We start from the raw sequence: 24,094 nt of genomic DNA, 5'->3' as shown, positions 1-24,094 counted from the left end.
GCGCACCCATTGAAACCGATACGACACGACAGTTTTGCTAATGCCCACTGGAAACCATACAACACGACAAAATATTGCCTAGTGTATTTGCAAGGTAAACAAACATATTGAAAACACTATTACTATTACTATTGAAGCCTAACAAAAATGGCGCCACTCGCTGCATGTAAAGGGATACACAGACCACATGTTCTCACCAAAATTTCGAGTAAATCGATGACAAACTGATATACGGACAGACAGACATTGAATCGATTTTAATAAAGTTTTGTTTCACACTAAATCTTAAAAATGAACAAGGCTGCGGATATGGATGAAGCCCCCGCTGAGCTCATCAAATCAGGCAGTCGATGCACCATGAAAGCTATTCATAATCTGGTTCTCTCCATCTGAAACCACGACGGCCCTTTGAGAACATTTGCTCCAGGAGAATTCCTGGAGGATGTGTTCTCGGCCCGGTTATTTGCGGTTGGCCCCCTAGTGGGAGTTTCATGGTGGTTGTGGTTATGCCTACATCGCGGGCAGAGCTCCTCGGAGCTCAAGCGTGGAGTTGCGCTGTACAACTCGGGTGCCGTACCCCTTAGTTGCGGTAGAGGTGTTAGATAGGCCTCGCATCCACTGGTATGAATGCTTAGCCTGCACTTAGTATAAACCAGGACCGCTGTGCTTGCATGGCGGGGCTCTGATTGTGGTCACAAATTCAATCCGTGTCCGAAGAGGACCGTGGGATTATGCCTACACGGCAGGTACTCACGTTAAACCCCCAAGACTTTCATCTGAAACCACGAACAGAAATGTGATATGCCTTATCCACAAAAAAGGAGGCAAGTTAATTTGTGGTAATTACAGAGGTATCATACTACTTGGTACGTCCTATAAAATCTTCACAAATATAATATAGGAGAATTCGACTGTACAGCGATTAATCGGTGAATACCAAGAAGGCACTAGAGCAGGTTATATGAACGTTGCTCGTGGATACAAAAGGCACACGCTCTATAAGTCCTGTCAAATCGCAGCAAAGGAGATTTTTATAAGCCTCGATAATTAGTGAAAATAAGACGAAAATTTTGACACAAACAAGAAAAATGAAATGATGCCCAAAAGACAAAACATAACGATTGACGAGTACAACTTAGAAAATGTAGACAACTTTATACACTTGGGCGTACAACTGATGCAAAATGGAAATGAATTTGATTAAATAGAATGACGAATCTAGCTCGGAAATAGAGCCTTCTACCCGGTTCTGCCGATTTTAAAAGTCAATTGCGTACACAGGAAAGCGAAACTCCAAGTATACATAACTATAATAAGACCAGGGCTATGCTATGAATGAAACATGGACAATAACACAAACTTTCGAAAAGCTAAGCTAAGCATAATAGGAGCTGAATGAGAGAATGACCAATCAGATGCAACCATGAGTTGTACCAAATATTCCATGACCCTGAAGTCTCCAAATTAATAAAACTTCGAAAGTTTCTATGGCTTGTCCACGTTCAGAATATGGACGACATTCGGATACCAAAAAGGGTATTCGTAGGGAGGGCAGAAGGACGAACACCGATAGGAAAACCACGAAAGCGCAGATTCTGTTGACGAAGACAGTGACGGTATAGGAGCACCAAGATACCCCTCGAATTGTCGCACCCAAGTCAGGTATACTTCTTTGGAATTTTAACGATCATTCTCTTCACCTTCTTTGGGAAAGGTCTCGAATTCTCAGGATTTCCGTATGAGTGGAAGAAGCAGATCAGCAGTAACTGCAGGTGTAACGACAAATAACTCTGCGGGGAGCACCAGCCCAGCGGATTTACTCCGTTTCAGTACATTGATGGCCGAGATAATTTCTCTTTTATTTGGAGGAACAATCTGTATCCGCACTTTACGATGACTAGTCATTTCTTCTACAAGTGTCCTTCTTTTTCCTTGGTTGTTCATCATCGTGGATGAAGTTTACGACCTCACGCAAGCTCTTTTGCTGCTTTATACAGTTCAGGAATCATTACCTTCTCCGGCACTTCCCTGACCAGCACAATAATGAATTCTCTTTTGTCACGGCGCATACTACGTTGAATTTCCCAGGGTTTCGCATGGTAGTGAAGTCCGAACGGCTCACGGTCGCCATCACTCGCTGCTGCCAATAGAGCCTCTAATCCCTTCCATTCATGGATCCGTTTCCACGATTCCGCAGTTAGCCATATCTTGTGACGTCCTCTCGCAGCGGAACTGACGACTTGCGAAGTACACGATAAAAAAGCATTTTTTATGACGGTAAGATAGCTCTCCCACTGACGAGCAGGATAAAACAAGTAGTCGATGGGGAACTTGGAGGATTGTATTGCGTCAGCGAATGTAAGCAATCATCAGACGGTAACCCCTTTAGAGGTCGATGTCAACGCCTCTCTTATTAGATACAAGACAACTCCTAAAGCTACTGCTAATTTCAATGTGATCGTATGGTGACGATCAGCGAAACCCAACAGAAGATATGGCAGGCTCTGTGCGACGGTGGAAGCTGCAGAAATCCGCAAATCTCCAACGATTATTGTTACGGTCGCCAGGACCGTGTTTCTCCATCCATGTTCGAGCAAGATGTTCTCAGAGTCCACCTTAGCATTCAGATCACGAACACAATGCCACCCAGCACAGCCAATCCTGAACGTGTTGCTCGTAGAAAGCACCCTTATTCACTAAATCGGAAGTCTACGTTGGTGCATACGCTGTGCAATCGTGATGTTCCTTAACCTGGACTGCAATTTTGCAATCAGTATCCTGACAGAAACCGGCTCCAATTCAAAAGAGCACGCCTTGTGGTAGTCGTCGGTAACAATCCGTTACTGGATGGCGGTCAAAGGGTAATATAGGTCCGAGGGCGATACCCTGTCCCAACATAAGGCTGATGTCACAGCGTTGCAACAGATGCGCTGGATAGGGACCGGTTTCCTGGAGAAGAGCCGCTACACCACATACTGTAGTGGCCATCCAGTAATCCATGTGCTCGGAATAGGTTTCTTAGTCAACGTAAAACTGAAACCTGCTGTTATCGGCTTTGGAAATATAAGCGAAAGGCTATGCACTTTGCGTTTGCAAGGCAAATTTAGAAATATAAGCGTCATAAACGTTCACGCCCCTACAGGGGAGACTGCAGAGTTTGAGAAGGATGCCTTTTACAAGGCAGTTGAGCGGACCCTCGTAGCCTGTCCCAAGTGGGATATCAAAACCATACTTGGAGATTTCAACAATCAAGTAGGGACGAAGCCCGTATTCAGGCGATACATTGGCTCCCATAGTTTACATAGACATAATAATGATAACAGACTGCGGATTATTCACTTAGCAGTATCGCACGAAATGATTGTTGGAAGTACCTGGTTTGCGCGGAAAGCGGTCCACGAACATATGTGGGCCTCTCCAGATGGAACTACTTTCATCCAAATTGACCACGTGTTGATCGAACGCCGCCACCTCTCAGCCTTGATGAATGTAAGAACGTATAGGGGGGCCAATATAGACTCGGATCACTATCTCGTTGGCATAGTGCTCCGAGCTCAAATTACAACACCACCTACAACCCCCTCTGACCGTCAGGTAAGAGTTAATACTGAAGCTATTCAGAGCACAACCCTCCATAACACCTATAAGGGGGAAATGGATGCCGCAATAACCGCAGCTAAAGGTGTCCTGGAGATGAAGCATCAACAAATGATCTTCACAACCACCTGAAGAACGTTATCATTGATACGGCCACAAAGATACTTGGCCCCAGCCGCCAAAAAGTCGGAACGGCTGGTTTGACGATGAATCTAAGCTAGCTATGGAATACCGCATACCGAGTAATGTTGCATTCTCAAAGAACGCGGGCACGCGCAGAGACTTATCACGAACTCCGTCGAACGGAGGAGCGACTTCACAGACGGAAAAGGGGAGCCTGGGAGAACCAACAAGTCTGTGAACTAGAAAAGTACAGGGAGAAACCGCACCAGGCGTGGAAGTTTTACCAATAAGTCAGCAGGATGAAGCCCTATACACCTCGATGCTCATTCTGCGAGACAAAGAGGAAAATCTGATTTTCGACAGAATGGGCATATTGGAGCGATGGAAAAACTGTTGGAATATGGACATCAGTTGCACCATCTTTTCATCGACTTTAAAGCCGGCTATGATAGCATAGCCAAGGTAAAACTGTACACGGCATGAGAGAGTTGAGTATCCCGACGAAATTAATAAGACTGACTAAGCTGACACTGACCAATGTGCAACGCCAAACAAAAGCAGCAGGATCACTCTCGAGACCATTCAACATCAACAACGATCTAAGACAAGGGGATGCCCTGTCATGCGTTCTTTTTAACCTGGCCCTGGAGAAAGTGAATCGCGATGCCGATATAAATGCGAAAGGTACCATCCTCTTCACGTCCACCCAACTACTGGCGTACGCTGACGACATTAACATCATGGGGAAAACAATCCGAGATGTACAGTCTACCTTCATCCATCCACATTAATGAAGACAAGACGAATTACATGGTGGCAACGTCAGCGCCAAAACCAAAACCGAAAGAGCGAACAACATCGAATCGCACTGTTCAAACGAAAGCAATGAAGATAAGAGACTACAACTTGGAGACCGTTGAAAATTTCTCCTATCTAGGGTCGAAAATCACAACCGATAACAGCTATGACGATGAAATCGGCGTACGGTTGTTCATAACCAAAAGAGCCTCTTTTAGCTTACAAAAACTGTTTCGCCCGAAACGTCCCACCATAGAGTCAACGCTCTTACTGTACAAGACAATAATCTTACCAGACCTTATGTATTCCTTGAAGACTTGGGTTCTTAGCAAGAAAAATTGCGAACTCTTGGCTACGTTCCAGAGAAGAATCCTCCGAAGAATTTTTGGCGCCTATATGAGAACGAACGATTCCGTAGTCTAGATAACGACGACATCTATTAGCGATACGACCGTCTGATTGTGGATAAACATAAACGGCTCAACAGGCTGCGGTAAGCGGGTCACTTAATCCGTATGGATGAGGAAGGGTAGAAAAAGAAGAAGGCCTGCCTGAGATGAAGCGATGGCTTTGGTCAGGACGTCAGACAGCTTTTAGGGATATTGAATTGGTGCCCCTCGGCACAAAACCGGGGTGTCTGAAGTTCCTTATTAAGGCAGGTCTACACCGGATACCGGTTTTTGCGCCGTTGATGATGATGATGAATGCCACCTTTAGGAAGCCAATCCTGAACAGTGTGTAATTGCTCGTACAAAGCATTCTTATTCACTAAATCACAATCCTACACTAGATCCGCGTCTTCTACCACTTGACTTTCCAGAATACGAAAGCACATTGCTGCCAGATAACGAGGAGCACGCTATGTACGCAGTTCCATCATGTTACTTTGCTTAGGCCCAGAATGTCCAGCTTATATAATTGGAATTCTCGCTCAAATTGGAAAAAAGGAGAATTTTGGGGTTCCTTCACACCAGAAACAAACTATAGTTCGTTTTCGCTAAAGGTCGTAGTCGTGAGGGGAGTCCGTATCCCAGGTGTACTTGTTTCGATAGCAGTATATATTCGAAATATCTCTATCCCTTTCAGTCGTTTTTTACAAAAAGCGGGGAAGACTTTGGATTACTTCTTAAGCCCCAACTCACAGGACGATGTATTTTTGTACAATGAAAATAATAATTCGGTCTGCGATATACATATCTTGAAAATTCTGTTGTTTTGGCCGTTATATAAATTCAAAAAATTGTCCGGCATTGACCATAATTTAAAACGAGTTTCAGTTCCTAAAAAATGCAGCGGGTACTGGCTACACAATACAATTAACTATCTACTATTGGAATATAATCCAATCCAGTGGAACTAACCCTAGGTTGTAAAGCATAACACGATTACATTTGCACTGTTCATTCTGACGACTTTCATAATCATCATGGGATAATCTTCTCGATCTAGGCAGCTTGCGTGGTCTGCACTATGCGTCACCTGGAGTTTCCGGCAACCAAATGGAAGTAAAAGTTCTTAAATTACCATCAGTCAACAGCAATCGATCTAATATCGTCGTTACGGGTCATTTGCAACCCGAATCTCTGTCATGTTGTCTCAATTGCATTACGGTGAGATGTGTTTATAGGAGAACTGGTTATTTTAGGGTTCAGTGGAGACTTCAATCGAATATTTGTAGGCTAACTAGAGTCAAAGAAATATAAAATACTGCAGCATGTTTGCAGGTACGTACTGTTCTTGAATTGATGCGGGCCATATTGACCCAATTTCATCTCGTGACTATTCAAGACAATCTAAGACGCCGACTGGCACCCGTTTCTAGATCATAATTGAACTGCTATGCTTTGAATGCTGTTAATCATTGCGATTGCTACTATGTTAACGTCGTAACTACTCACGGAAACCAAAGTATTATAATTACAGAACACGTGAATAGATAAATTCACATCTACATCGCCTTGAAGTGTAATATGAACTGTGGGATGACGGCTGTTCTTAAAATTACAAATTACAGACGTAATAGTTGAGCCGCGTATGAATTCACTCGACCAATGCCACGGAGTAAAAAGTGATTACGTTGCAGGTCACTATGCAATTCGACCATAAAATCGAACGTGCCATAGAATTTATTTTGCAACAAAGCAAAAACTAAGGAATCCACGCGGGCATGTTTATCCCCCACTAAACAGCGCCAATGTAACTCCAATTGGAGCTGCCAGATTAGGAGAGGTCAATTAGTGGCGAACCACAAAGAAAACAATTAATAAAAACTAGTGGCAGCCCGACATCGGCATGCATAGTTCGCACAAGGTTAGCGTCTGCACCAACTCGAGATGCAGTCGGATGACTGGGGGCGCCGCAGGGCGACTTCCAATGCACCATAGATTACATCTAATAGGCGCTGGTGTCGAGCATCTTGTGGCTCTCGTTGTTATGAGATGGCCTGGTTGACGGCACAAGGACCAAAGTCCAATTTGGCCGCCTTCTGCCGAGCTTATCTTTGATGCGGATATTCATCTTGTGCCAGAGGTCACGCAAGCGAGCATTGTGTCGATAATGAAGAACCGCTTGCAGTCGTTCAAGAGGAACCCACTTGAATTTAACAAAGACTGTGCACTTACCTTGCGGCTCGTCACGGGTTCATCTTCGAGATGAAGTGGGAAAGATCCTTTCCGGGAGACCTTGCTTACACGTCCGCATTTCCGCTTCTGTTCGCCTAATCACACAAAACGCCGTTACATCTGTTGCATAACGACAACAGACGGAAGATACTCGAGTACTGCTAAAATAGCTCTGGTTTGAGCCACACTCCACAGAATAACACGGAACCGCGTAGCTACATTCAAGACAACAAACCACCAGTGCGCCGCCGACTTCCTCGAAGAAAAATGTCAAACAACGAACTGGTCCAGCGAAACGTCAAATGGCTCTTTAAATGATTCTCAAAGGGGAATGGACTGGGTGAACGTCATGCGCACGAGAGTGCACGAGAGAGAAACCGGCTGTGACGTTTCGTCAGATGCAGCGTGGCAGCATGGTTCCGGTCTACGTTGCCAGATTTTTCGCTGAAATATGGGGATTTCCCCGTTCAATAGTGACGGTTGTCTATTGCTTTATTTAAATAAATTTAATTTTGCTTTGCAACTATTTCAAGTCATTATTTGAAAGTAGATTTTAAGAGTTGTTTATTTGAAACAACCACTGACACCCAATGTTATTCTTGATTATTACTTTCGTCGACAGTAAAATTGTCTAGAATAAAGCGTAAGCGCATTACTCCTATTATTTCTGCTTTCTTTCTTCAATTAAGTGCATACATTACACAGTACTCCCATAAACACTTTTGCAGAGATGAAATGGTACAGAAACAAAATGACACAATATTTTAAAATGATAATGATGGTATTTATTGTTAATATACTGAGGAATAGAAAAATAAATATTGCTTGCCGTGTCCACCTTGGTACATGCCTTGAGGCGATTGCCCAGGCAAATATTGCGATAAACACTATATCCATAGGAAAATTTTCCACTGCTCGTTTTAATGCTTTTTTAGGCGAGTCAACAATTGGGTGTCATTCGATGGCTGGTAGTGAGTGCGTTTACACCAGGATTGATATTTACGATTTTCCTTGTTCTTAATTCAAATTTTAATTTCAAGGATAATTTATTCATATTATTGATAGATTAATCAGAAAAATTAGTAAAAGTGTCAATAATCGCTAGGAAATATACATTTCCTGGCTGATTTTGAGGTTCTTAGATTCCAATTTGAAATTAAACTTCGAAAGTTCAAATTTGAAACTTGGGACTTCGACCACCGCTGCTTTGCCGTGCCCTGCTCTGCTTTGCCGCGCGACATGGCTGGGGAATTGGTTTTCCAAAGGGGGAAAAACAAGTCGGGAAACCGGAAGCTAGACGCTTCAGGTATGAAGGTATAAAGAGATTTGAGCGTGCATTTGCCCAATTAGTATGTAGCACGTAATATATGCATATATTATGTGAAAATGTCCACTTTCAAGTGATATTGACATTCAATTTGCACAGAAGCGACAGCATTGACCTATTATAACTTTGTTAGTAATAGTGCGAATTTCACCAAATTTGTTAGAATCATGCTCTATGCTGTAACCTACATTGCTGGACATCTGCACATCTGGAATAAAGAGGACCTCATCAGAAGGCTAAAAGATATGGAGTTTATGTTATATCTTACATTGCAAAATATCGTGCTTCTAGGAAAAACTTAAGGAGGGTTTTCATGCCAATTACTAAAAATTATAGTAATGTACTATTACTAACTTTGTTTGAACAGGTATCGGTATGGAGGGTATTTTGGCGCCTAGGCAACATACAGTGGCAGTCTCTTGACTTTTTTCAGATTTTTCGGTTAAGTAGCTTAAATACGACCTATACGGATTTGACTCCCTATATGCGTGAGCGTTCACAGTTCCCACCTTTCTACCAAATTTGGTGTCAATCGCTATAACCGTCTCCGAGAAAAATGCGTGTGACGGGCAGACAAATAGACAGACCGTAAACCGATTTTAATAAAGTTATGTGTTTACACAAAACTTTAAAAAGAAGAAAAGGAACAGGTGTGACAAGAGACACGTTTGCACGAGTGGATGGAAAAAGTAGATGGTGGAGTGAAAAAAATAAAAGGTGATGAAAAATGTAGTTCTCAATGCCGCATTTCAAACCCCTATCATCGTGGCACTCGAATAAGACCTGTGCACTCACACCTTTTCCTTGGAATCTACGACATTTGCTCTTCGCTTAGGTTGCACACTTATTTGATGGAGCCTTATTTTCAAATCATTTTGTTTGATGAGATGCTCGATCTTCATTCATCCCATGGACACGGTAATAATCAATCTTTGAATTCGTATTACTTCTATCAAGCAGCCGCGCATTTAAGGTACGCCACAATTAACTGGAGCGTTCCCACTGGCGGATGTTGTTCCAAACGAGATTTAACATTTTTCAAATCTGACTCCTTGCGCAGGGTCTGGAGCAAGACCATCCATGCCCGCTCAAAACTTCGCGCTATCCCATTTAACGAATCGTTTGTGTTGCACATAATTTTTGACCCGTCAGTAGTTTGGAGAGTTTGTACTAATGTGGAATATCAATTAAAGTAGCCCACATTGTACTCTTTTGTACCGAGAACGCAGTGAATCTAGAGCACTTAAGAATTAAGGATTCTCATTTTTATATGCTGTACGATACTAGCTATATAGTTATAGTTTATAGATGCTAGTTCATAATGTATATATATTGTTCAATACTAGTTCCTAATTTACAATCTATTGACGTTGAAGAGAATATGCCAGAAATCGAATTTAATTTTTATATACTTGAATAATAAGTGAAATAACAAAAAATAAAACTAGGTAGCTTGCTCCTACTACAATATATTTTAATAGTTAGTAAATACGTATTTCGAAAGCTACTTACTTTCTTCCTCAGTACTTAAGCTACTAGCTAACTATTTTAAGTGAAATAACGTAATACTTCCTTCAATTGATATGAGAAAAGATAAAGCACAGCTCGTAAGTCCAATTTGTCCCGCTTGACTTCTTTCAGCACTGTTACCCTCTCCATTCTATGGTCATGTCCTACAATATGCCGAACGACTGTAGAATTCATATGTGTTTTTCTGCTCCGTTTCATTAGTTCAGCTTTTAATATTTCTTGACCCGAGTGGAAAAGAACCGCAGGAGCAGCGGTTGAATACAGATATGGGTAACCTACACTAATATCTGTATTCACTGACACGACAAAGGGGAAATGATAATTAAGATATAATTAAGGCCTAGTCATTTTTCAGGGTTTTATCCCCTGAAGAAAGCAGCAAGAGGCAATAAATTCACTTATCTAAGAATCCAAGATAGGCTCACTATCTATAGGAATAAAAGATGGAATGCAATGTTGAGTGACCCGAAAACCACTAGAACACTGCAAAGGTTTCAAAAAACAAGCGTAAAAATATTCCTCTTTTAAAGGATAACAGCAAAATGTTACCAAGGAAGGAACAAGTCGGGAAACGGGAAGCTGGGCGCTTCAAGCATGAAACGTTTTGTTTGCTTCTTCTATGAGTACATTTGAGCGTGTAGAACTATCCCATTTGTACGTAGATCGTTAGATATATGCATTTAGCATGTCAGATTTAGTACTTCGGGTTGTAAATTTACACGGCAGAGACAATTTTGAGCTACTGTAACTTTGTTACTAATAGTATGATTTTGATCAAACTTGGAGATAATATGCTTCATATTATTGTTAAGTATATGAAGTACATTTATATGTATAGTAGTTCTACATACATACACTAGATGTCTCACTTCTTTCTACTACTGAATATTGTAACATATGTACTTATATATAAGCTTGACCCAGCACTCTACTCAGTAACAGTAATAAAAGATGTGTAGTACGTCAAAGTCTTGCCGTCTTTCTTTACCACCTCACTTTTCTTAACAATTATATTTTATACTATTACCAACTTTTACAACTCTGGGATAAACTTAAGGAGGGCTTTTACTCAATTTTCCCAAAAATATGATAATATACTATTATTAACTTAATTTGAACAGATATCGAAATGGAGAGTAATTTGAGGCCTGGGCACCATATAGAGGCAGCTTCATGAATTTGTTGTTCCGAAAATATCTCCAATATATGCCTGAAAAAAACTCCCAAAAAACCAGTTGTTTATTTAATGCACACTTTCAATGTATGCATCAGGTTAGGCTATTACCCAACTGCGGAAGTCTGCAAAGATCATACCAATCCTAGAGCCTCAAAAACCATTTCATCTTACTAATAGTTATAGGCCCATAAGTCTCCTCTGTAACATTGCAAAAATATTCGAGAAGGTGATTTATCAGCGTCTATCAGAGTATCTTGATAGTAAAAACTTAATTCCAAGTGAACAATTTGATTTCAGGCAAAAGCACTCAATAACCCATCAGTTATTGCGGGTTAAGGATGAAATTAAATCATCGTTCTGAGCGAAACGATCTATGACTGTGGTATCTTTGGCACAAGGGTTTGCTTTACAAACTTATTAATTTCCCGTCTTACCTCATTGACATTGTCATTCATTAATAATACTCTTTCGGAGTTCAAATATGTAAAAGTTTTAATGCTTACCATATATTCGAAATTGAGACATCCCTAGTGAAAACAATGCAGATGTTTTCAAAATATTTGAAAAAGAGGAAAACATTGCGCGACGCGACATTCAGCCAAGCGACGCGACTGAGTTGCCTGGCAAAGAATATTTTGCAGTGCCTCGTGTCATTTCAGTATAATGAACTCAGTTGACTGCTCCGATATCAGTTTTGGTTTGTATCCACCTGTTAAAATGTTAAAATATGTAGTTTTTTGTAGCACTAGTGCAATATAGGCATGCCATGTCGGGGAAGTTTTGCTGAATGTAGTGTCGCGTCGTGCAGCGTAAATGCGGTCGTACCTTAAATGGTTGCCAGGTGAAGTGGAGCAAACAACCTAAATATCTAGACTTTATTTTTGATCATTCTTTAAGTTTTAGGGATCATATAACTCAAACGATAAAAAAAACTGACAACTACCACTCCTGTGTGGAGTTGCCAAATCTCCCATCAGGTGCGACCCTTCCTGCGGATAAGGGAACGTTCGGTGGATGCCTTATGGGCATGTAGATTCACGCATCAGGAGATGTTCATCCATTTTATACAATTTTCAAATCAGTTCGCAAGGCCTACTTCACACGCCAACTATTACTCCGTGTGAGGTAGTCCTACTCTAGAGCACCGGTGGTGGCATCTATTTGTCGCATTAACAACACTAAATTTATTTCGAGTGTTGCTAACAATGCTGCGCCACGTCACTCCGCCCCCAGATGAAACCTAGGGGTTTCAGCGACCGAACCTGGAACTGCGTTCCCCATCATTCGGCGAAGCGAGCGCGACGTTGCTTTGGGGCGCAAGCGGGCTTCAGTCTGGATAAGGAGACAACCTTTTTCTGTCCTCCGATCTCGAGTTGGAAGAAATGTTCTCCCCGCTCGAGAACACAGTACGGGCCTTTGTATGGAGACTGCAGCGGCTTCTGGACAGCATCCGTCCTGCCCAGGACGTGCGTACACGTTTCCAGTTCCTTTGGAGCGCAGGCAGATGCGGATTTGTGTCGGGTGGGAGGTGTGGGTTTAAGGCGGTGGAGATTGTCTTTTAGCAGACGCAGCAATCCAGAGTCTGTGAGACTTGATCTTCTGTCGAAGACCGGGTCACTTGGGAGCCTTGGGTTCTACCCGTATACCAGCTCCACGGGGCTGGCAGCAAATTGCTCTCGGCGGGTTGTTCGAAGGCCAAGTAGGGCGAGAGGCAAGAATTGAGTCCAGGACGGATCGCCGCCAGTCATAATGGTGGATTTCAGCGTCCGGTGCCAACACTCTAGCATCCCATTGGACTGCGGGTGGTATGCAGTAGTCCGCTGGCGTTTGAATCCCAGGAGTTTGCCTAATTCCGAAAAAAGGGTGGACACAATTTGCATTCTCTGGTCAGTGATAATGACTGCAGGGACACCAAAGCGAGGTATCCACTATCGACAGAGTCAGCACAAAATTGCGCCGTAATGTCCTTCAGAGGTATTGCTTCAAGCCACCGCGTAAACGTGCCGATGATTGTGAGGCAATATTTGAAACCGTGCGAGCCTCGCAAAGGGCCTACGATATCGAGGTGTATTGTGTGGAATCGCTTGAGAGTGCGTGGGAATGAGCTCACTTCTTTTCTTACATGCCTGGTGACCTTACTCTTCTGGCATGCGAAGCACTCTCTGGCCAGGAGTTGACGTCCTTATTCATGGAGGGCCAGAAGTATTTTTCGGTGACTAGCCGATTTGGCGCTCAGATGCGATAAGTCGTGAACCGCGTAGAACACTTCCTTGCGAAAGGTGGCCGGAATGTATGGCCGGGGTCCCTTTTCCGAGTACTCGCAGCGGAGAGAGAGGTTCGAGCCGATGATGGGCAACTCCCGAAATGTGTATTTGGGGTTGGATTTGAGGCTCTGAAGCACTGCGTCATCCTCCTGCGCCTTGACGACAGTCGAGAAGTCAAGTGAAGCGGGGATGTTTACCTCGGAGACACGTGACAGAGTGTCAGCAACTATGTTGTCCTTGCCGGACATGTGCTGTGTGTAGGACGTGAACTGGCTTATAAAATTCAAATGTCGAAGCTGACGATTGGATGCTTTGTCGGGCTTTTGTTTTAAAGCATACCTGAGAGGCTTATGGTCCGTGAACACTGTGAACGGCCTACCTTCTAGGAAGAAATGGAAGTATTTAATGCTTAAGTACGTAGCGAGCAGTTCTCGATGGCAGGTGCTGTAGTTCCGTTGAGCAGGGTTCAACTGTTTAGAGAAGAAGCTCAACGGCTGCCAGACTTGACTCACCTTTGGGTGAAAAGACTAGGGGTGCATGGTTGAGGAAATGCCAAGAGTGTAGCATCAGCTAATTGTTGTCGGGATTTGTAAACGCGTGGACAGCCTCTTCAGACTACATAATATCTCGTGTGTCTTTTGTTTTGAGGTCAGAGCCTTTGGCGGGAAACGACAATAGAAGTTTAACATGCCCAAGAACCTCCGCAACTCCTTCACAGTTTTCGGACGCGAGAAGCTTGTGATCGCTTGCACCTTGTCTGGGTCGTGCTGTATGCCGTCAGGGGAAATGGAGTCGCCGAGGAATCTCGTCTGTGTCTGGAGAAACTTGCATTTATCAAGCAAGGAGACGTTGAAAAATGCACTCGCGATGGGCTAAATGCTCAGACTCTGAGGAGGAAGTGACCAAAACATCATCCAAATACACGAAACAGAAGTCGAGGTTGCGCAGGACCGAGCGGATGAATCTTTGAAAGATTTGCGCCGCATTGCACAACCCGAAAGTCATTCGCGTGAACTCGAAGAGTCCAAAGGGTGTGCATATTGCCGTCCTTGGAATGTCTTCTGGAGCTACAGGGATTTGGTGATAGGCCTTGGTTAAATCCAAGGTCGAAAAGATGTGGCAGTTTGCGAGATGATGCGCAAAGTCGTGGATGAGTGGAATTGGATATAGGGGGGGAAGATAGGGGAACTAGTGGTGTTAATGTGGTGTTGCACATTATACTTCACTGGTTTAGAGAGGGTACATTCGGTAATAATCTGGCTGAACTTTAGGAGGAGTGTCCGAACACGAGAGTCAGTAATGTCCTCCAAAAGTACGGAAAGATTGTTGTTGGGGTGTGATTAGAGTCTGCCCGACGAGTTAAGATTGGTTGTGGAGTCTAGCAGGGACCTGTTTTGCAAGTCCACTAGCAACCCATAGTGACACAAGAACTCTGCGCCTTAAATGGAGAAGCTGACATCAGCCAGGATGAATCGCCACGGGAAAGTACTACGCATGCCAAGACTCACATCCACTTGCCTGTAACCGTGAGTGTTAATTCGCGAGGAATTTGCCGCTGTAAGTTTTAAAGGTTGTGGGAATAGCCGGTGGTGCCGAAGTACGGGAAGAACCGAACACTCCGCGCCAGTGTCAACAAGATAACTGCGCCTGCTGAGAGGGTCATAAATTGTTAGGCAACGTGTCGCTGCGTTCTGGGTGGCCGTCACCAGGAACCGTGACAGCCAGAGTGAGTAAGTGAGTCGCAGCCAGAGCGACTTAATGAAATCGTTATCGATCTTGCTCCCAGACAATTGCCTCATTTCGCGAAGCAGTTGGTTGGGAGTTCGATCGTCCAAAGTCAAACCTGCCAGCAAGTGATCCACTTTAACTGACTCACTTACCGACATGCGCTTAATTAGCTCCGTTTTGAGTACATTGTAGGAGGCCGTTTTGACAATCTCTGCCACCAGGAGGATGGTGTCCTCATCCAGGCCTACAATGGAATCAGTGCTACTTGTGTGCAAGACTTGTCGGTAAAAGTGGCGATGGGGCATGTAGACGACAAGCCATTCAACCAACAATGGCATTCCCGGGAGTCGGCTTTATACGCGTGAAAGTCAACGACGTCCATATCAACAGTTGCTATGCTACTCCTAATCCAACATAAGCGCAATATGAGGAGATGCTAAACGGCTTGGTGTTGAATGCTAGATACCACAGCCCCAAAATGATTGCTAGCAAATTCAACGCGTGAGCTTTAGACTGGGGAAGTGGACTAACGAGCACCATGGGCCAAGTGCTGCTGGATACCTTCGCGGATCTGGACGTCGAGTAAGCATTAAAAGTGGAAAAACCAGGATAGCAGGGTGGTCCACTGAAGTTTTCGAGAAAGGAATATTCCTGACGGCTTTAGAAGGCGGTTACGACCCAAAGGAACAGGTGCTGAAAAAAATGAGCCAGTTATGTGAGGAATGTGACTCTACGATGCCGCCACGCAAGCTCCATCACAGTAGGGAACCAAACTACTGGTGGAGCCAAGAAATTGCGCTGTTGAGAGCATCGTGTCTGCGAGCGAGGACGCTTTGCAAAGGAACTAGAGGGAAGCCAGAACATCAGCAGTCGGAGAAAGAATACCGCGATTTTCGAAGTAGCCTTAAGAATGCTATACGGGAAAGTAAACGGAATTGCTGCAAGCAGTTGTGCCTTGAAGTGAATACAAACACATGGGGTGCTGCTTTCAAGGTTGTAATGAACAAGATTCGTGGACAAATATCACGCCAAGTGAAGTGCCCGCGATTCTTGTTCAAAATAATCGCAATCCATTTCCCACAACAAGAAGAAAGGGGTCCTCGTTCAATGGTTCAACAGGATGTCTTTACAATTCCCGGGGTGATCGAAGAGGAACTACGGGAGCTCTGTGGGGGAATTGGGGACAATAAGGCTCCGGGATTAGACGGCATTCCGAACAAAGACTTGAATTTAGCTGCTAAAATCAGGCCCGCATGGTTCATAAGTACATTTTAATCATGCATGGTTGAAGGAGTATTTCCCGATCAGTGGTTCTGCTCCTGAAGCCCCAAAAACCACCTGACGCACCCTCTTCATATCGCTCTATCTGTCATTTAGACACTATGGGGAAGATGTTGGAGAGGGAGATATGCAACAGGCTCCTTTCGTTCGTCGAGGTAGCTGGTGGTCTATCGGAGCGGCAGTATGGGTTTCGTAGAGCGCGGCCCACGGTTGATGCCGTTGCAATGGTCGTGAACTTGGCCCGGGAGGCATTGGCCGCTGGTAAGTGTTGTGCGGTGGTAACGCTAGATGTCAGGAATACCTTTAACTTGGCCAACGGGGGTTGGATTAAGGGTCCCCTGGCTAAGCTGGGTGCCCCCGATTACCTAGCTCGGATGATCGAGAGCTACATCTCGGGGAGACTTCTTTGGTACGAGACGGACGACGGACTAAAGGAATATGTTGTGACAGCAGGTGTTCCCCAAGGCTCAGTACTGGGGCCGTTGCTGTGGAACATAATGTATGGCGGAGTGTTCGGTCTTTGCGTGCCAAAGGAGGCAACAGGAAGTCTGGCAGTGGCAGTATCAAAATATGGCTTCAAAAGGTGAAATTGGACCCCGCGGAAGATAAAACAGAGGCGGGCCTTATTACCAATCGCTTGAAAAACAATAACACAAAATTCGGGTTGATAATCACAAGGTCGTTTGAAAATCGACATTAGATATCTGGGGGTAATGATCAATACGAAGTTGAGCTTCAAGGGGCACCTGGACTACGAGCGCGAAAAGGTAGCAAAAGCTCTCTCTAGCAAAGTTGATGCCAAATATTGGAGGGCAAAAATCTAGTCGCCGGTTGCTTATCGCATGGTGAATTACATCCTGCTATATGTGGCTCTTGTCTGGGCGTGCGCACTGGATAACAGAGTGACTCAGGGTGAGACAGTGTGTGTCATCACGGGGATGATTCCTTTGGATTTTTAAGTGAATAAGACACACTGTCTCTGCCGGAGAAGGAGGGTGAATTCGGCCGAAGTGATTGCGGGCTTCCTAAAAGCCACTAAAAAGGAGCGTTACAGGAGATGGAAGCAACGGTGGGATGGTAGGTAGGTAGGTAGGTATCACTGGCCGCTCCGAGGAGCCCATTTAGCGCCTTGGTGCGCCGTTTTGATGCCACAAACTCCTAAGACCATGACTGTTGTTATAGGAACAGGGAAGCAGAGTCCAGCTGGCTCGGATCTTCAGAGCCAGCCCGTAGCATTCACGAAGGAAAGCAGCTCTCCGACCCTGCAGCTAGAAATTTCACTGAGGTCCCCAAAGAATGGTTTACCCAGTGTCCGCAGCCTGACTCGAGCCAGAGCTGGGCAATCGGAGAGAAAGTGCATGAGGGTTTCCCTTCTTTCTCCGCAGCTTCGGCAATGCGAGTTGTAGGGTAAGCCGAGCCTAGCGGCATGGTCCCCTATGGGCCAGTGCCCCGTGCAGACCGCCGTAATCTTGAATGCATTTGCACGCGTCTGGCGCAAGAACTCTCCTGATGATATTATAAGCGGGCCAAATTCTCCTTGATTTGGCGCAGCTTGTAAGCCTTCGCCATCTCAGGCCCGCGGCTGCTAGGTAGTGCGAGTAGACTCGGCCCCCGACAGCCGCCAGCGGAACACCGACTGTATTCCCCGAGGGACTGCCAAGAGCAGAGCCTTGCCTGGCCAATGCGTCAGCCCGCTCATTCCCTTCTATGTTCCTATGCCCGGGAACCCAGAGGAGAGTGATCTTGAGCGTGCCGCCCAGATGATTGAGCGTGTCTCTGCACTGCCCCACCAACCGGAAAGATGTCGTCGTTGAGTACAAGGCCTTGATGGCCGCTTGGCTGTCGGTCAGAATGGCTATGTTACGCTTGGGGCTCGAATCACGCTCCAGCCATCGACAGACTTCCAATATCGCCAGTACTTCTGCCTGGAATACACTGGTGAAACCTGGGAGACCATACGACTTGGATACACCGTGTGTATTCGAGAAAACCCCCGCGCCGACTCCATAGGCCATCTGTGATCCGTCCGTAAAGAATACCGTGTCATAGTCTTGCAACACGCCGCCGGTCTTCCACTTTGCCCTGGTTGGAAGGTCCACAGCAAAGTTTCTCGTGAAGTTCAGCTTGCGTGTGACATAGTCCGTGGGGGATGCCCAGATTTCTCTAGGTATTTCATCTAGAATGTTGCTGTGGCCGTAGGACTTCGCTGACCCCGGTGGGATAATTCTGAAAAAGACCGCTGGACCCATACACCGATCCCGTGTATTGAGAGATGAGTCGAGCGCAAGCGTGGAGATTACCACCTAACGCAGTTCCTTACGGGACATGGTGGATACAGGAAGTACTTGAACCGCTGTGGATTGAATGATTCTCCAGACTGTCCCGAATGCGCCGCTACAACCGAGGACAACATGCTCCGCATGTTATGTATCCGAGAATGAAAGAAGGAGGTTAAACGGTGCCCTCAACGCAGCTATCGGACTCCATAATTTCATGAAGGAGATGCTGAGGTCCGCAGCAAACTGAAGTGCGATAAATGGAATAGTAACTGCGATACCGGAAAAACTGAAGGAAGTGGAACGAGCCGGGAAAGCGCAATGGACACGTGATTTAGTTGTGTTGGTGTAAACCAAAGTCGTCCTTGCGAAGTAATATTTCCATGTGGTTCCGCCAGGATATGGGTGGAGAAGTGGGGGTGGTTTTAGTGGGTGAGAATCCTACTGCTGCAATCTGGCGCGGTAGCGTCCTTTTAAGATTTCCACCTCCACCCATAAAAAAATATTTATATATTCTTAAAAAAGGCCCACGAACCCTCCTCCCGCCCAACCGGACCGAGGGGTGGCCAACCTAAGGACGGGCTGTAGGCCCGCATCACAGCGATGATGTGTTTCAACGCAAAGTGTGTGCGACTATGCGAAAATGTATTTTTACATTCCCGTTTGTCGCAAATACTTCAAGCAGTGACGCGGTGGTTATAAACCATAGAGACATAGATCTTGAATGGAAGACAGTATGAATCAAGACTAAAACCCATTAGGTCAGACTGTTACCGGACAGGACTCTTCGGGATATAGCATAAGTTGCAAGGATAACCGTTTTTCGCACCTCCATGCAAAGTCCAACCATAAAATCGAGCATTCAATAATGTTCCGATCCAACGTTACGGTTATATCGATTATCAAGCCCGCTGGTTCTTCCTTGAGAAACAGAACTAGATCGGGTCTATTGTGAGTAACATTGCAGTCGGTGGCAGTAGTGTGATCCCACAGAAGTTTGGTTCGATAATTTTCCAAGATTCTCTGCGAAGTATGCTTATAATAAGGATGGTAGGTGGCCACTAAGTTACATTTCACCGCAAGGTTTTGATGGAGACGGAGTTATGACGATTGGTGTACTCGGTACTGCTCAACATCCTACATGCAGATGTCATATCCTAGATGGTCTCCTCTCCACAGTTGCATAACCCACAACTGGAGTTGGTGATTGAGGAGTCATGAAGAATGTACTGTTTACAATTTTTTGCTGGGACCGAAGCATCCTGAATTGAAGTGCTTCGGTCTGACAGAAAGGTACACCATTTGTCAACCATTTGTTGGAGGCTTCGATATCAATGGCTGACAAGAACAAATTTTTTATATGACCTCCGTGAATGGGTTTCTCTTTCCACATGTCGACCTTCTGTTGCACTGAAGTAACATACGACTGCTTCTCAAGTTCAGGAGACAATTAATTGGTATATAGGTTGGGGGGTCTGAGTGCCAGGAAAATTATTGATTTTTGGTGAAACCTTGGGAAAAACTTTAAATGCTTATATTTCCGTTAATAGTGAGGATTTCGCAAAATGGAGCTTAATTCATGATCACTGCTGTCGGGGGAGGGTCTGAACTTCAAAATGGTCCATAAATTGGGGGATCTGAGTGCCAGGAAAATTGCTGATTTTTGGAGGAATCTCGAGAAAAACTTTAAATGCTTATATTTTCGTTAATAGTGAGGATTTCACAAAATGGAGCTTAATTCATGATCACTGCTGTCGGGGGAGGGTCTGTGCTTCAAAATGGTATATAAGTTGGGGGGTCTGGGTGCCAGGAAAGTTGATTTTTGGAGGAATCTTGGAAAAAACTTTCCCAAAAAGGAGCTTCATTCGTGACCACTGTCTACGGGGGAGCGCTTGAGCTTCAAAGTGGTATATAAGTTGAGGGTCTGAGTGCCAGCAAAATTGCTGATTTTTGGAGGAAACTTGCGAGAAACTTTAAACGCTTTTATGCCCGTTAATATTGAGAATATCGCAAAAAAGAGCTTCATTCGTGATCACTGCCTACGGGGGAGGGTCTGAGCTTCAAAATAGTATATAGGTTAGGGTATGAGTGCCAGGAAAATTACCGATTTTTGGAGGAATCTTTGGAAAAATTTTAAACGCTTATATCTCCCATAATATTGAGAATTTCGCAAAAAGGGGCTTAACTCGATCTTCAAAAAGGTATATGAGGGGAGGGGGGGGGGGGGGGGTCTGGGTGCCAGGAAATTGCTGATTTTTAGAGGAATTTAGGCAAAAACTTTACACGCTTATATCTCCGATAATATTGAGAATTTCGCAAAAAGGGGCTTAACTCGTGGTCAGTGCCTACGAGGGAAGGTCTGATCTTCAAAATGGTATATAGGTTGGAGGTCTGGGTACCAGGAAAATTGCTGATTTTTGGAGGAATCTTGGGAAAAACTTTAAAAGAATTTGGCAAAAAGGAGCTTCATTCGTGACCACTGTCTACGGGGGAGCGTTTGAGCTTCAAAATGGTATATAAGTTGGGGGTCTGAGTGCCAGCAAAATTGCTGATTTTTGGAGGAAACTTGCGAGAAACTTTAAACGCTTTTATCTCCGTTAATATTGAGAATTTCGCAAAAACCAGCTTCATTCGTGATCACTGCCTACGGGGGAGGGTCTGAGCTTCAAAATAGTATATAGGTTAGGGGTCTGAGTGCCAGGAAAATTCTTGATTTTTGGAGGAACCTTGGGAAAAATTTTAAATGCTTATATCTCCTTTAATATTGAAAATTTCGCAAAAAGGAGCTAAATTCGTGATCACTGTCTATGGGAGAGGGTCTGAGCTTCAAAATGGTATATAAGTTGGAGGGTCTGGGTGCCAGGAAAATTGATCATTTTTGGAGGAATCTTGGGAAAAACTTTAAAAGCTTATATCTCCGTTAATATTGAGAATTTCGAAAAAAGGAGGTTAATCGTGATCACTGCCATCGGGGGAGGTTCTGAGCTTCAAAATAGAATATAAGTTGGGGGGTCTGGGTGCCAGGAAAGTTGCTGATTTTTGAAGGAATCTTGGAAAAACTTTAAAAGCGTATATCTCCATTAATATTGAGAATTTCGCAAAAGAGAGCTTCATTCGTTATCACTGCCTACGGGGGAGGGTCTGGACTTCAAAATAGTATATAGGTTAGGGGTATGAGTGCCAGGAAAATTACTGATTTTTGGAGGAATCTTTGGAAAAATTTTGAACGCTTATATCTCCGATAATATTGAGAATTTCACAAAAAGGAGCTTAACTCGATCTTCAAAATGGTATATGATTTGGGGGGTCTGGGTGCCTGGAAAATTACTGATTTTTGGAGGATTCTTGGGAAAAACTTTAAATGCTTATATCTCCGTTAATATTAAGAATTTCGCAAAAAGGAGCTTCATTCGTGATCACTGGTATCGGGCGAGGGTGTGAGCTTGAACATGGTATATAGGTTGGGGGGTCTGAGTGCCAGGAAAATTGCTGATTTTTGGAGGAATCTTGGGAAAAATTTTAAAAGCTTATATCTCCGTTAATATTGAGAGTTTCGCAAAAAGGGGCTTAATTCGTGATCACTGCCTATGGGGGAGGGTGTGAGCTTCAAAATGGTATATGGGAGGTCTGAGTGCCAGGAAAATTGCTGATTTTTGGAGGAATCTTAGGAAAAACTTTAAATGCATATATCTTCGTTAATATTGAGAATTTCGCAAAAAGGAGCTTAATTCGTGATCACAGCCTATGGGGGAGGGTCTGGGCTTCAAAATGGTAAACAGTTTGAGGGGTCCGAGTTGCAGGAAAATTGCTGATTTTTGGAGGAATCTTGGGAAAAACTTTCAAACGCTTATATCTCCGTTGATATTGGGAATATCACAAAAAAGAGCTTAATTCGTGATCACTGCCTACGGGGGAGGGTCTGAGCTTCAAAATGGTATATGATGTGGGGGGGTCTGGGTGCTTGCTAATTTTTGGAGGAATCTTGGGAAAACCTTTTAGCCTTTATATTGCATTTAGGTACAATACCTGTAGCTGACAATATTATAGGAACTACAACCACCCGCTCGAGACGCCAAATTTCTTTGATTTCCCGAGCCAATGGCTCATAGTTCACCTTCTTCTCCACGTATTTCCTTTCAATATTGCTATTATGGGTGATAGCAACATCAATAATATACGCGGGGCGACCCGTTTTCTCAACTAACAGTACGACAGGCTTGTTGTGTAGAATGTGGCGATCAGTCAGAACTCGCCGGTCCCAATACATGCTATAAGCAGAACTATCAAGTACTGCTTGCGGCTCATATCGGTAAACCGGGCATCTTCCCGTGATCAGCCCATGCTTGTATGCAAGGTTTTGATGGATAACCTTACATACAGCATTATGCCTGGTGATGTATTGCACCGGTGCCATAACAGTACAGCCAGAAATGAGATGGTCCAACGTTTCTAACGCCAAACCACACATTCTGCACTGGTCGTTCTCCACCCGTTCTTTCATGATGAGCTTTTCATAAGCTCGGGTGGCGACCACGCCATCCTGAATGGCACACATGAACCCCTCCGTCTCAGCAAAGAGCTCCCCAGCACACAGCCATCTGTTCGACAAATGCAAGTCGACAAATGGCTGCCAAAGACAATTCACGTGTTTACCGGGCATTGCCTTCGACTTCCATTCATCGATCCGCTCTTGGTCCGACTTCACCCCACTCAGAGGATTGAAAGATCGATCCTTCCAGCTAAGTGGAGTCAGCCCACAGTCTGGCTTACAGACAGCCGCATGCAAGGGACTCACCTGCTCTTTGCTGTAAAAATAAGCGCGCAGCGAGTCGACTTGGCGATGATGTTGTGCCGCCACGTCAACCACGCCCCTACCTCCGATGTCACGAGGCAGATTCATCCGCTCCACGGCAGACTTTGGGTGATGCATTCGGAATTTGGACATAGTTGTCCGTATCCACCGCTGGACGTTTTCCAGGTCGGCCTTCGTCCAGGGCAATATTCCGAATGCATAAACCAGTGAAGGGATAGCGAATACGTTCAACGCGCTTATTTTATTCTTCCCCGAGAGATGCGATTTCAGCACCAGTTTTACACGTCGCAGGAATTCGGACAGCAGAGCTTCCTTCAGATCACCAACTCGAGCATGGGTTCCTTGCAGAATTCCTAGGCACTTGTAGAAGTCTGTCTCGGTCATAGCTTCGATGTGGAGGTCACCAATGCTATGTCCGGCATGCGGTTCGTGATGGTCTTTGCGGATGGCTTGGATTCGACACTTGTCTAATCCAAACTCCATCCGAATATCACGCCGAACATGTCTATTATTCGCAACAGACTTCTAAGATGGTTGTCAGTACCAGCATACAGCTTGA

The 24,094-nt window shown here is 44.6% G+C and overlaps 1 protein-coding gene across 3 annotated transcripts in view; it reads right to left on the bottom strand.

Moving 5' to 3' along the window:
* The window catches only part of LOC119653453 (monocyte to macrophage differentiation factor 2), a 46,580-nt gene extending 39,146 nt beyond the window's left edge, over positions 1 to 7,434 (bottom strand). For 2 of the 3 annotated variants that reach the window (XM_038058091.1, XM_038058098.1), the window contains exon 1: positions 7,140 to 7,434. Coding sequence is in view for 1 of the 3 variants with exons in the window: in XM_038058083.1 (XP_037914011.1) it covers positions 6,251 to 6,274 (24 nt within the window). In the remaining 2 variants the exon portion in view is untranslated. Of the gene's footprint in view, positions 1 to 6,250; positions 6,452 to 7,139 lie in introns of those variants that run through there. The other variant, XM_038058083.1, reaches the window with a different exon arrangement.
* Positions 7,435 to 24,094: the final 16,660 nt, after the last annotated feature.

This window comes from Hermetia illucens, chromosome 1, assembly GCF_905115235.1.
Source record: "Hermetia illucens chromosome 1, iHerIll2.2.curated.20191125, whole genome shotgun sequence".
NCBI classification, from domain to species: Eukaryota; Metazoa; Arthropoda; class Insecta; order Diptera; family Stratiomyidae; genus Hermetia; species Hermetia illucens.
The sequence above is the reverse complement of the archived record's forward strand: the minus strand, read 5'-3'. Positions and strand labels throughout refer to the sequence as shown.